This window comes from Egretta garzetta, unplaced genomic scaffold, assembly GCF_000687185.1.
Source record: "Egretta garzetta isolate BGI_Z169 unplaced genomic scaffold, ASM68718v1 scaffold598, whole genome shotgun sequence".
Lineage (NCBI taxonomy): Eukaryota > Metazoa > Chordata > Aves > Pelecaniformes > Ardeidae > Egretta > Egretta garzetta.
This window is the reverse complement of record NW_009260621.1, coordinates 3,083,127-3,097,223: the sequence shown is the minus strand read 5'-3', so window position 1 is coordinate 3,097,223 and position 14,097 is coordinate 3,083,127. Positions and strand designations below refer to the sequence as shown.

The following is a 14,097-nucleotide window of genomic DNA, read 5'->3' as shown; positions in this document are numbered from 1 at the left end:
GATGAAAAGGGGGCTTGTTCATAGTCCACGCACACTTGCACAAGAGGAAAAACTTCTACTGCATTAAAGAATGCGCTATTGAGATCTAACAGCAAAACCCCTTTAGGAAAAAACAAAGATTTTTCAAACCAAATCTCTCAGGACAAAAAAGATCTATAATTAACTAATGTAGTAATTTACAGAGTAACATGGTAGATTCTTCATGCCAAGATACAGATGCATCTAACAATTGCAATTTAGCTTACTCGTATATTACTGACAATGAGATAATCACCCAGTACCAGTCTCTGCCCTCTGTTATTCAGAGATCACTTTGTCCTTGTTCCTTTACTCTTTTACTACAACATCAGATGTACAGCTACAACCAATCCAATCCACTGTAATACATCTTATTTTATATTGTTTATCTTGGAGGAGGCACAAGAAACCACTCCGTTCATAGGAGATGCTTCCTAGTGCTGCTCTGCATTCTTACTGACAGAATACATCTCTTGCTCTTACAGTTTCCAAGCATATTACAACAACTATTGTCATTTTACCACGATCTGATACTGCCAATTATGTTCAACTCTTCTTCTGTCATCAAGAATTCCATTTAATATAATTTTATTCCTACTATATTATATCCATAGTCCACAATTAGTCATTCATCTGCGTAACAAAATTCACCTCTGAACCTGACCTAACCTTCCCCTGTTTCAGGTGTGATTGCTATCCTAGTCTTTAGCAGATGAAGGATCGCTGAAAATACCCACAGCAAATCCGTCAGTTTTGCAGAAACTCACTTGTTCCACTATTTCCTTCCACATGCTGATTGTGGTGCAATGCATTTAACAGACCCAAAAAACAATGCCAGTTTTAAACTATACAGGTGACTACCTGTTTTTCTGAAACTATGCAAGGCTTCTCCTTCACATTTTTAAGGTAAAGTGGTAATTCAAAGCCTAAGTGAAAACTGCTGCTCTCCCCTATGAATTCAAGAGGGATCAAAAACCAGGCAGACAGATATTCCTCTGGCACTTGACAGAAAGAGGAAGAAACAGAATAGAAGGAACCAAGAGGCGTGCCTTAACACAGTAATTTATCCTTCACGCTTCCATATATTTGAAGGTATATCAGGCAAATATGTACCACTGAGAATTTTGAAGGAATTATAATGGTATTACTATATTATACTTTCAAAGCAGGCCAACCTGTCCATGTTGAGAAGCCATCATAATGTTATTCAACAGCTGATAGCCACAGGCTGCAGAATTCCTCAGCAACAGAGAGGTTAAGATTTCCCTGAGGAAGCCTTCCTTCTACAGCAGGACATGTGTGTGCCTGTAAGCTTCAGCACGTCTTCTGAGCTGAAGTCACTGAAAAGCAGCTCATCGAGAAGAACTTGCAGAGGAACAGCCAGTCAGACCCTAACAAGCAATTCCCAACACGACGGGCTGTAGCTCCAGGAAGGCTTCCCTCTTCAGTAACCTACACTGGTTACTACAAAACTTCATGCCATCAACTTTACATGGCTGCAGGCAGGACAGAGCAAATAGAGGCCCCAGCAATCAGTTTCAGTTATCATTTGTGTACTTTAGAGAAAGAACAGCCATTTATTTTTGCCTGTTTCCCCCTCATATTTCCCTCCTACTGCTCCCTTACCATTTCTTCAGGTAGTACAGTACTATTTCATTAAGACATGAGTCATCACTTCTAACCTGAAAGTACACGTCCCTGATCACCCAAGCGATTCAGAACTTTTTCATAAAATCGTAGAAACAGAAGAGACCTTTGGAGGACTTTAGTCCTACCTCCTGCTCTAACAAGGACTATTGTCAACATCAGTTTGTGGCTTTGTGTGTATGTGTCTTGGAAGCCTCCGAGGATAGAGGCCATTCAGCATCTCTGGTGACCTGCTCCAATGCTGCCTATTATCCCAGAGAAGCTTTTTCTAATACACCTGAACCTTCCAAGCTCTAATCAGTGGCCTCTTCCCCCTTGTCTCCTGGTACTGCTGAGAAGACCATGGATCCATCTTTGTAACTACCATCCTTGTAACTGAACTACCATCAAATAGCTGAAGGCAGCTATTAGGTGACCTCTCCCTCAGCCTCCTCTCCACCAGAGCAAACACACCCAACTCCCTCAACCTCTTCTTGGAGGTCATACCCAACTTAACTAGTCCTTGACTATCTTGGTAGCCTCTTGCTACGTACAATTCTTACTTCAGTAGCAATATCCATACTTAAAAAATACAGAGTGGCAAAGCAGTCATCTCCTGAATAAGAACATATTTTCCAAGGGTGATGTGTTTTTCTCAGAAAGCCTCAGATAAAGAATATGGTATTTTAGAGCCCATGTGAGTCACAGAATGAAATCTGTGGAAGTGTCGCCACTACTTGGCAAAAATTATAGCTCGTGATTAGCAGTAAATAAGACTGTTCCACAGTTGAAATACATAACCTGTTAAGTTATTAAACAGAGAGAGTAAAAGCCATAATTATAATTTTGTAGAGAAATCCCTCTGTAAATCTGTCAGCATAATTAAAAAACATAGGAGTCATTAGCCTTTTGCATACTGTGTTTGTGGTTTATATGAGAAAAGCAGCAGCTCATATAGAGGTCATATTGGGTCAGTCTTCTACCACATAGCAGACTAGTTTAAAAGTTTTAAAATTAATGCAGTAGCACCGCCAAAATTTCTCTATAAAGAGTCAGGAAACATCGATTATTGTTTACGCAGCTGTTAAATTGTGTGTGTTGTATTTTGTGCTACCATAATGTTAACATTAATTTGGCACTGTAATGAAGTCCCTTCCAAAGTCACTTCTACCTTTCAATTTTCCTGCGTTTAATGCAGACTAAAATATAAATCAGAGCACTGCACTTTATTACAGCTCTGAACAGAACCCCCACAGTTGCACATACATATTTGAGCAGGCATAATATCAGTGTGTGATCACATACGGAGGAGATGGGCTCCAATCTATCCTCCTATGTATACATCCATGATGACAGCCCTCTACGTACACTGCAGAGCATAGCCTGATTGTAAGAATCATCACCAGCACCGCTTATTGCTTTGAATTTAGTGCGATGACTGTTGGAGAAGGCAGTAACAGCAGCTTTGGGAAACTGGATGAACAGAGAAACATCCTCCCTCCTGCTTATTCTTCCAGATTCTGGAAATTGTGGTCCAGAGAACTGCAGTGTAACTAACCTGGCTCTTACATTTGTCTGACTGTAACAGTCCTAACTTTAGCAAACATTTTGCCCTGGATAGCCACAGGAGAAAAAACAGTCTGTTTATTTCAAAGTACAATCCCCACAGGAGGTCATCATCTCCCCTATCAACAAGTTTAGCTTGCTGACCTATCAGCAAATCTCTTCTTCATTTCGGTGCCTGATCTGGACCATTGAGAGTATCTCTGTTTGTACTCAAGGCCCCAGGTTCGATCTGCTCTTAATTCTTCCTTGGTCTCATTAACTGCAAGCTGAAGTATTGAAGCTGCCTAATGATTTGTTACTGCCAAGTACTACATAAATCAGAGCACCGATGATGAGTTATGGAGGTATTTGCCTCACCTACTATAAAAATCGGCATACTTTAAATAGAGGTAGCTTATCAAAGGGAGAAAAGATGCCAATCATTTCATTTGAGTTTTAGATTACTAAGCCATCTCTCCCAATAGCATCACTGTCTGTAATGTGAGTGCAAAAGCCAAGGACTGCACCTGCACTTACACTGAATTGTTATCTTTGTTCCCAGATCAGGAAAGCCATCACAGTGGGCAATGAGAAGCAAAAATTTATTTTAGATGCTGCACACACAGCACCTGATCTTTCCCCAGGGCTGTCAATCAGACATCTTCCCTAGTAATCAATTCATGTAAAGAACAAAATGTAACCTCATTATAGTTTTCAGCATTGCTCTGTCAGACACAGGATTAAAATCAGGAAGGCATCTTCATTCAAAACCCTCTTTTTCCGATTCTGACAACTTTCTGATAAATGTTGTTCTTTGAGGAGAAATTTCTCAAAACTGTTCTTAGTCTCAAAAAGGTTTTCTATGAAGGTTCTGGGTACAATACCAAGTGGCTCCATATAAGTTACCTGAAGAGACATGAATGGAGAAAGGGGGCCTAGGGAAAACATTACTGAACTTTTAGGACTATCTTTAGAACCTTTTTTTTTTTTTTTTTTTTTTTTAAATTTGTCTCTGCATTCACCATCACTGTCAACTTTGGGACTGCAGGCTGTTTCCATCCTAAGCAGACGTGATGCTCCCAGATGTCTGTGATTTTTCAGACAGGCATGTAAACATTATTCATAAATGGGAACAGAACTAGAATCTTAGAAATGTAGAGACCACTACTAATTCCTGATTTTAAGCAGGTAGATTTTGGATTCTGCTCAGATGTTCCCTGGTACTTCAGAAAGTGAAACTGTTTTATTTTGCTGCTGCCATTTCCAACATCCATGCTCAATATTTTGAATCCACATTTCCAGTGAACTTATAGTTCAGAAATGCTACTTCTTGTCTGTGGGACCAGCATGCTCTGTCTTGCTTCTACCAGTCATTTTCTGAGAAAAATGGAGACAGCCTACAGTTGCAGAAGTGACTAATGGGCCAACCTGCAAGAGAGACTTTTATACAACAATTATAACCTTACAAACACTGTACATACTTCATTTTCTCATGGTTCTGCCTCAGTGGGGAAAGGAGGGGGTATTTATATTTAGTCATTCTCTCTTACCTACAGAAAACGCGGAACTAGCAAACAAGAATAATTTGTACTTTTAGCATTAGCTGACAAGGCTTTTAAATAATAAACAATGCCACAGAGAGTTAGAAGAATCATTTACCTTGTGCAAAAGTTTGCATTGCTCTTGGTGCTGAGCATGCAAACTCTGCCACTGGAACCTCAGCCTCCCATTTAACCACTGAAGGTATCGAATGTCTACTCTGTCTTCTATTCCATATTCAGGTGCTATTTCAGTTGTACCTTCCTGGCTGTTAGGCAAATCATCTTCACACTAAAAGCAGAAGAGAATACCAAATTGTTTTAAGTTAGCTTCAACACTTTCAAATCATTCAGTAGTGAAGCACATACAAGGCAAATAGGCCAAAGAGGAAAAAAAATCACCCAAAAAGTAAGTCAGTCCAGCAGTAGAGAGAAATTGTAATCTTTTAAAATACAGGACTGGGAACAGCCTAAGCAAGTACTGAAGTCTGGAATAAATATCAGCTTTCTCAGCTATGACGTGATGAGCTGTCTCCTCTCCCATCTTTCATTTTCTGTAACCAGGAAGACAGAGTGTTCCTGAGACAGCAAGCATGTTCTTTACCCAGATGGGGGGGGAGGGCCACATTTTAACTGGGTTCTAATAAGTCAAAGAACATAAAAACCAGACTTAGCTCCTTCAGTGTCTTCCCAAAAGTGCCGCAGGCTGTATTTGGTGACCTCTTTTTGTAAATCTATACCTTATATAGGGACAAAATTGTGGGCCTGTGCTCAACCAGCTATTTCCTTTTCTCCATCCAGCATTTCCCTTCTTGTAGGATAGAGGAAAAGAAATAATCATCCAGCTGACATTGGCCAGGTGTCCACAGAGGCACTCCCAGCTACAGTTGCACCACCTGTACAGTTGCCTTTCTCTAGAGTAGTTTGGAAAGAAGGGAGAAGCTGAGTTTCCCTTTTGTTCACTTTGTCCCACTTTCCTTCTGCTGCAGGAAAAAAAAAAAAAAAAAAAAAAAAAGAACCAGCCACCACCACCATCGTCTGGATTAAATTTCTCCTTGGTTAACAGCATAAAGCAAGCAAGACATTTCTGTCATATCTCTTTCCCGAGGAACATGGAGGGAAATCCACCTCCCCCAGCCTCTTGCACAAAGAGATCATTCACATTTAGAAACAGATCTCTCTCTCAGTTTTCAGCTAAGAGTCCTGCAGATTACAAATTAAAAAGGGAGGAAGACATGGGTTGGTTTACTTCTGATGCCAGTATCACCACCTAAATTAAGGCTGAGCTGTCAACTTCATCCAGTCTATAGAAAGCACATACAATAAACATAATCCAAAATTCCAAATTTTTTTACTACAACATATCATGGGAAGTAGAAATAACACAGAACTGTGATGGCCTGGCTATTCAGAACAGCTGTTTGCCAGCTAAGAAAGTATCTCCCAGTTGTTGGATTCTCAAGACATTTCATATGGTTTAGTGGTGGGATGGCAGGGTTAGGTTAACGGTTGGACTCGATGATCTTAAAGGTCTTTTCCAACCAAAGCGATTCTATGATTCTATGATTCTATTCTATGATTCTTTAAAGTAGAAATTTAAAAAGCCTACTTGAAACATGACTGTTTTCAAGAAAACACTTAAGCAGATATTTGGACCCATAGACCTTGATGGTATTTAAACATATGTGTTTCCCTGCTTCACAGACTTCCATGTTCAGTAAAATCTTAAAGCCTCAGTTGGCAGGCAAAGCTTGAGTGTAATTCCAATTTGGATCCTAAACTAAAAATGCAAACTGTAAAATGAAGAGAGTTTAATCTTGCCTTAAATGCAGATTTCAGCAGAAGTGTATCTATAACCGTGATCAAATAACCCTCTAATGCTTGTTTTAACCTAAATATCACCTCAGTTGACAGGGCCTCTAATACAACAAGCATTCATATTATTTATAAGCACAAAAATGCTGTTCTGGTCACATAACAAAATGTATCAGGATTACAGGTTTTTTCCCTTTGCTCTGTGGCTCAGATAAATGCATGCTATAAATCACAGGGGCGCAGGGCTGGTAAAGGGCTTTTCCTTTTAAAGGCACAGATTCATCTTTTAAAAAAGACGACAGTATCTCCTTTGTGCCAACTACAGTGTTACTCTCTTTCCTCAGATGCCTTCAGCCCTTGCCCCTAAATCAGAAGGCCCTGTGTCCTATGGTGCTGTAGTCCTAGCTAAGTACCTTCAGGGTTCGGATTGTCTTGCCCCGACCAGGAGAGGTTTCTGGACTACAAAACCATACAGATATGATTACAGAGTTGTCCATGAACATGATGAGCCAAACAACTGGATATTAGTCACTATAGCAAAGAACACGCATGTGTCAGCAACATTCAAACACTTCACATAAGCAGCCAGAAAGCCGCAAGGCCAAAGACAGACTTGGGATTCCTGGATTAAAATCTGCATTTTCCATGATTTACAGTTCAACTCCAGCTTCCCTGGTTAGAGGTTTCAGAACAGCACAAATACTGCCCTCCTGGGGATGCATTTCAGGAAGGAACGGTATTAGACTCGATTGCTTTGGGAGTACAGTGACATACACCATGCAGAGCTAATTTGATTGTAGCAACCTGCCTTATTAATATTAGAATAAGGAAGCCAGCCAATGCATTTTTTAACAGGATCTCTCTATTATTTATTTCACAAACTCCACCAAAAAATTTACTTTTGCTGTGAAATACTTAGCCTGATTTAAAGTAAACAAGGTTAAAAAAAAAAAAAAAAAAGTCTTGCATATTATACTGTGACCTCAATTTCTAGTCCCATCTTTACAATCTAAGACTATTTACTGCTCTCCCAGTGGGAGAAAAATCTCTAAAATACCATCCCAAGCTAGAACCTTTGCTTCAAGTATCACTGTGAATTTATCTAATCTATGCAGCAATATGGGTACACACCTACATTCGCTTCTGAGATACAGAAGTGCGTATTATTTAGTCAAAGTCATAGAGAGAGCAGCCAAGGCAACTACCCAGGGCTCTCAGTGGCCTCCCTGCACTTAGAATGCTCCACACCAGCTCTGGAAGAGATCATTTCATAGCCACTTACCAGAAAAGCTTTTTGCTTGTAAACTGTTCGCTGCGATTAATGTTTCTCTCGGATTCTGTTTCAGAGAAGGGAGGCGTGTGGACTCCAGCTACAGAATGGTGCCACAGGCTCGCAGCACAAGAGCCACATCAGCACATATCGATACACTCATTACAGTGTCAGAGTCTTTTCCCTGCTACACTGGTGATATCAGAGCCGGTCTTGTCAAACTGGACGATGTGGACCTGACAGAGCACCTGCGATTAGCATAACTTAAGCAGAAGCCAGAATGAAGCCCCTCAATTCCACTCCCATTGTAACTCACCCAAACGAGCTTTTCTGTCCTAAAAACTCAAGGTACTGCTGTTAGAAGATCTCAATATCCATTCACTGGCAAGACTCAGAAAAGCAAGCATAAGCCTGATGAAGGTGACGTGTATATATTCACATGAGCTCTCTTCAAGCAAATTCTGAACTACCACCCTACCTGCACTTAGGCAGAACTTAAACCCAGCTCTCCTGTGGTAAAAGATCCAGGCAAATAACCAGCTAAGCCCCATAATAAATACACATTCCAGGACAACACGCATCACCATCCCAGCTAAGGTAACTCACAAACTACAAAACCTACCCCAAGCTCATAAATATATCTCTGGCTTAGTCAGAGCTAAACACAGTTTATGTCCTAAGAGCACATATTTAAAGAGCATATATTTTTGCAAGGCAGACTAGAATTGAGTCTCCAGAACCACACGAGTTTTGCTCTAAACATTCCTCCCCAGGCTATTTAAAGTCCAATTATTATGAAGAAAGGTGCCAGATCATTCTTCAAAACGTGTGAATGCACTTACGGTTAGACAATGCAGCAAGTGGAAAAACAGCCAACAGTCCTCGTGGCACAAGTGCTCTGAGCAGACAAGACAGATTCACGAAACACACTGAACTAAAAAAGCCAGCAGATATAAATGTACTTAGAGGGAAAGAATAAGCGGTGGGAGAAAGGAGGGTGTGAAAAAAAACCATGGGGATATATAAATTTTCATTCACATTCCATACATATGAGCAACAACTTATATGTAACTTGCTTAGAGAGAAATTAAAGATTAAGAAGTTTCAGCTTTTATAGCAGAAATAAAGCTTTTCTTTTTGATTTGAAATACAAAGCAATTCCATGGTATTGGAAATCAGGGAGCAGTTCTACTAACAGTGGACAGAGAGAAATTAAATAAGTACTTCATCATGTAAATAGTTTATCAAAGAACAACATAAGCATCATTGTGTTTGTAGACATGTGAGAAGGGAGCATTTTTTGCACTACTTGCTCCACTTAAGGATTTCAGTGGCTGGGTATACAGTTGACCTTGCTCTGTTCATAGACTTTAAATTAAACAAACTCCAAAAATGGTTTTAAAGCAAAATTCCTTGCAGATTCAGTGGTGATCTTACAATATGCCATGAGCAGTACTGCAAAGAAAACCCTTTGTTGCACAGCTTCATCACACTTCTACACTTTCTGTACTTTCCCAATTCATATTTGGTATCTTAATGCTTATGAATTCTTACCTTAATGAATTTACTATGCCCCATACACACAATGCAAAGGAAAAGGCCTACGCTGCCTGCATTGCTGTAATAGCAGGGCTATGGTAGGGCTGGTTCCCCCGGGGATGCTCTTCTCTGACTTGGAGCTGCCACCTGTCGGTAAAGGACAGTCCCCAGCTGCCGGCGGCTCATTCCCAGCATGCTGTAGCTTTTTCCTCGGACATCTTCCAAATCCCTCCAAGAATTAGCTCTCTACTTCCATATTTGGAGAGCCAGGAAACAGCCTGCTGTTCTTCCCATGGAGAAGCAGCCCTACTGGAACTCGGATAACATGTTGAACCCATGGATATATGCATTAAGTCATACTCCCTGACATTAATCCTTGAACAGAGCAAAATAAAGCAACTGGCAGTTAAAACCACTAATGCATGCTCCCACCCCACTACTCACTTTCACCGGAGTTAATCTGGGTCTAGACAGAAACGATTTACTTTCAGGTACTACTCAAATCATAGAATCATTCATTTGGTTGGAAAGGACCTTTAAGATCATCAAGTCCAACCATGCCTGTCCACCACTAAACCATGTCCCTAAGCACCTCGTCCACCAGTCTTCTAAATACCTCCAGGGATGGGGACTCAACCACTTCCCTGGGCAGCCCATTCCAGTGCCTGACAGCCTTTTCAGGGAACAAATTTTTCCTAATGGCCAACCTAAACCTCCCCTGGTGCAACTTTAGGCCATTTCCCCTCATCCTATCGCCCATTACCTGGGAGAAGAGACCAACCCCCACCTCGCTACACCCTCCTTTCAGGTAGGTATAGAGGGCAATAAGGTCTCCCCTCAGCTTCCTCTTCTCCAGGCTAAACAACCCCAGTTCCCTTAGCTGCTCCTTGTAAGACTTGTGCTCCAGACCCCTCACCAGCTTTGTTGCCTTTCTCTGGACACGCTCCAGCACCTCAAGGTCTTTCTTGTAGTGAGGGGCCTAAACCTGAACACGGTATTTGAGGTGCAGCTTCGCCAGTGCCAAGCACACTGAGCATGCAGCCTGGTTTCACAAAGGTGGGAAGGAGCGTATCTAGATCCCTCGCTGCAGGATGCAGGAAAGGCAAAGCAATCACATAAATCAAGCCAATAAAGTGCTTCTGCAGCTTTTACAGAGTGCTCGTTCTGAGCCGCTCATAATTCAGACAATGGTTTTGATGTGACATAACATATGTTAACCTGTGTAATTACAGATCTTTAAACAGAGTGTAGTTTTTTTAAAAATTAAACACCATAGCCAGAAACAACAGTATCAGACATGCTTTCCTAATTAATACAGCCATATATCTATCTGCAGGAGGGGAAAATGTGAAAAGGAACAATTTGAACAGATGAATGCAAAAGGGACAACACTATTTTCATTAACAGCACCATCAACAACACAAATCAGATTTCCTCCTAAACAAGGTAGGATCCAGATTAGATGTATGCATGGGAAGGTAGATGGTGTAAGAACCTACTCCCACATCATGCACATACTAATCAAATATCCAGATATTTGCACAGAAGAATGTTTTCCACAAACCTAAGAGCTGGGGGAAGACAGAAGATGTGAATGCAGCTCCTTCCCATTCCCACCTTGTTCAAACAAGCCTGTCTGGCAGCAGCCACAGGCCTAAGGCACTAGAGCAAGTCAGTCCCTTATCCCCTCCTTCCTCGCTCAACCAGGAGGTTACTTAAGAGCTCTGCAATAGAGCAAAAGCACTATGCCTTTAACAGAGCACAGCAGCATTGCCTAATCTTTGGAGCTGCAAGGTCAAGGGTACCACTTACTTTTTAAAATAACATTTAAATCCCAAAGCTCACCGCATCATGTATTCAGACAGAATGTGGAAGCCAAATATACTAAAACAAACACATGGCAGGGTAGACCTTAACTCACAGAGCACTGCATTTTTCAGGGCTCAGGAAATGCAATGTAGGTAATGCCTTGCACTGCATTTCCTCAGCTGCAGCCTTGCCTGCCCACATCCATTTGGCTCCACTGTGCAAGCTGCTGGGTGGGGGGTAACGGGCAAAGAGAGAAAGACGCAGCATGCCACATCAAGCAGTAGATCTGGAGCAAGAGGCCAACAGGAGAAGAAACAGTAACTGCCATCCAGGAGAGGAGAGAGAGAGCTCTGCCATATCCAGGAGGCCTGCACGTTCCTTTTGTCCTCCTGAGGAAAAAGTGCTTTATTTCAAAAGATCCTCCAGTGCAAGTTAAACCCTGGTCACTGAAAAAGTGGGACAGCAAAAGCCGAGGACGTCACCATTTCAATCCAAAGGCCGTAGAGCAAAGATAGGGACCAACAGTACTGGCTGCTCCCCACCACTGGAGGGCAGGAGAGGCACTAAAACATCTTAAAATCATTTGGCTTCAATAGACAAGGAAAGCAATCTGTACACAGCATTTCAGCAAGGTACAGAGCACCAGTATGACCATGCTAAGCCTTCCTATGAGCACGCCAATCCTCATCTTCCTCTCTTCATGTGAAAGCCCAAGTGACTCCGGTGCCTGGTGGTAGAACCCCATCCAGAACGCATCAGCTGTAACATCATGTCCAAGAAATTTTGCATTTATTTGAAATCCAGACATTACCCAGAGAAACAGCAAATTCAATAAATTGTAAGCCTTTTTGCTCATTTCAGACTCCTCTTTTAAAGCATTTTACCTTGATACGTTGTCTGAAAAAAAAAAATAAATCTTAAAAGCATATTCACTGTGTCAGGCAAAAATGAATGTTGTAACCATACATTTTCCAGTGCACCACAGGAGAGTGTTTTTCATTGGGAAAAAGGTATCATGACAAGTCCGAAGCATGGAATTAGAACAACCAAAGATCAGAAGGAATAGCACGTACATATGGACATGCAGAACGACAGGGAAACAACCTCAGCCATCACCTGCAACATGTGCTTCAACATACACCAAAAAAAGTGCATTTCAAGAGTTTAAACTGAAATGTACTCCAGTTCTTGCATGGCAAAAACATATTCCTAGTTTAATCACCCCTGACCACAAAATAAGTTTAAGACTACAAGCAATATCAGTAACTAAGGAGATGAAAACTAACACTTCAGGGTTCAGTACTTACCTATTCAGGAAGGGACTTTAAAAAGTACAAAAGGCAGAAAAGCAAAATTGAAGTGTTTTTCTCCCATAGTTTCTGGTACCAGCCTTTACAGGCTGGGTGGCAGTGCAACAAGACTGCTACAATAGACTTGTCAGCCACGCAGGAGCCCACTGAGCAGCAAAAGTCTGGCCCCAGTGCCACCCCAGCAAAGGCGGCGTGGAGGGCGGTGCAGCGCACATGCCAAACACACCAGGCTGCCCCAGGCAAAGCAGCACTGCTGGCTGGCAAAAATTAGGCAAGAGAAATTTTGCAAGAGAAACTTTAGGGATCCTGTGCTCTCTGTTCGGGTTTCGGGGATGGGTTTTTCAAAAGTGTTCCTTAGCAGCTATTGAATACGGCAACAATGGTAAGAAAAAAAAAGGGCAAAGAGATAAATGGTGAGACTTACTAGGAAGACAGGAGGACAAAGAACAGAAGTGTAAGCACACGGAATGAGGGAAGGAAATCAAAAAATGAAAGCTGACAGACTAATATAGCCCATAAAGATCTGGAAAGTAATTATGCCTCTGAGTCAGAATCAATAGGTTAATAAAATTCCCTCCTCCGCCCCCACTGGAATAGGTGAAGAGGGGGAAAAAAAAAAAAACCCACAGAAAATTTATATTAACTGACACTAGCGCCAAAGGTTTCCTGGTTTTCTGCTGGGGGGAACATCAAGCTTGGCTGCTACGTTAACACTTTCCTCTAATAACATGGTTTATGGAACAGCAGTGACAGTCAAGATTTCTATAAGAGAAAGGCATTTCAACAACAAGATTAGACCAGGCATAAGCCTTACACTATATTGGAAATATCCGGTGAGCCAAACTAGACCGTGACAAACAAAAGATTAATCAAATTGCAAACCTAAGAGTCAGAAGGCATGTTTAGTTTCATTTTTTCCCCACCAGAAGTAATTAAACTGTGTTCACTTTGGCATGCTAGAGACGCATGCATGAATTCCAACTATAATAGCCATAATAGCTCTATTTGTTGATTACTATAAATTCACAAAAGGGGAGGGGCATCCAGTTTCACTCAGAGGGCAAGAGGCAGGCAGAGGCAATTAGCAGAACCAAGAACCAGTGTTTGTACAACATATCCTGGTGATAATGAAGGATATAACATCACTACCCACATCTAGAAAACTCAACAGCCTCCATACATAATTAAATTATGGGGCACACATAGATTAATTTCAGCTGCAGAAATAATACCAGTAGAGGCAGTATTCATCCCTGGAAAGAGAAGGAATACATGCTCACAGAGTACTGCTGTTATCTGCACAAACCATCACAGATTTGGAGAAGGCTGTGATGGTATCACCAGAATGTAAAAAGTGAGGCAAAAAAAAAAAACCTTTCATCAAATACTGAATGTGCTAAAAAGGCAGGTTTATAGCAAACAATTATCTGCTTCTCAGAGAGGGAGCGAATATGAGAATTCCCCAGGCCTGCCTTACAGGTTCAGCATTTCACCTACCAGTTTTCAGATGTGTTTTGTACTCTAGGATTTTCATGTGTAAATAGGAATCAATGAATGGCACTTGAGAATAATCTGCATGTACATGATCACCAAAGCAACAAAAGATGTGAAGACTGACATCACGGCA

At 41.3% G+C, this 14,097-nt stretch overlaps 1 protein-coding gene across 1 annotated transcript in view; it reads right to left on the bottom strand.

Moving 5' to 3' along the window:
- The window catches only part of TEDC1 (tubulin epsilon and delta complex 1), a 79,947-nt gene that overhangs the window by 51,683 nt on the left and 14,167 nt on the right, over nt 1-14,097 (bottom strand). Inside the window, exon 5 of the mRNA XM_035900767.1 lies at nt 4,849-5,019. Within this exon, the coding sequence (XP_035756660.1) occupies nt 4,849-5,019 (171 nt within the window). The remainder of the gene's footprint in view (nt 1-4,848; nt 5,020-14,097) is intronic.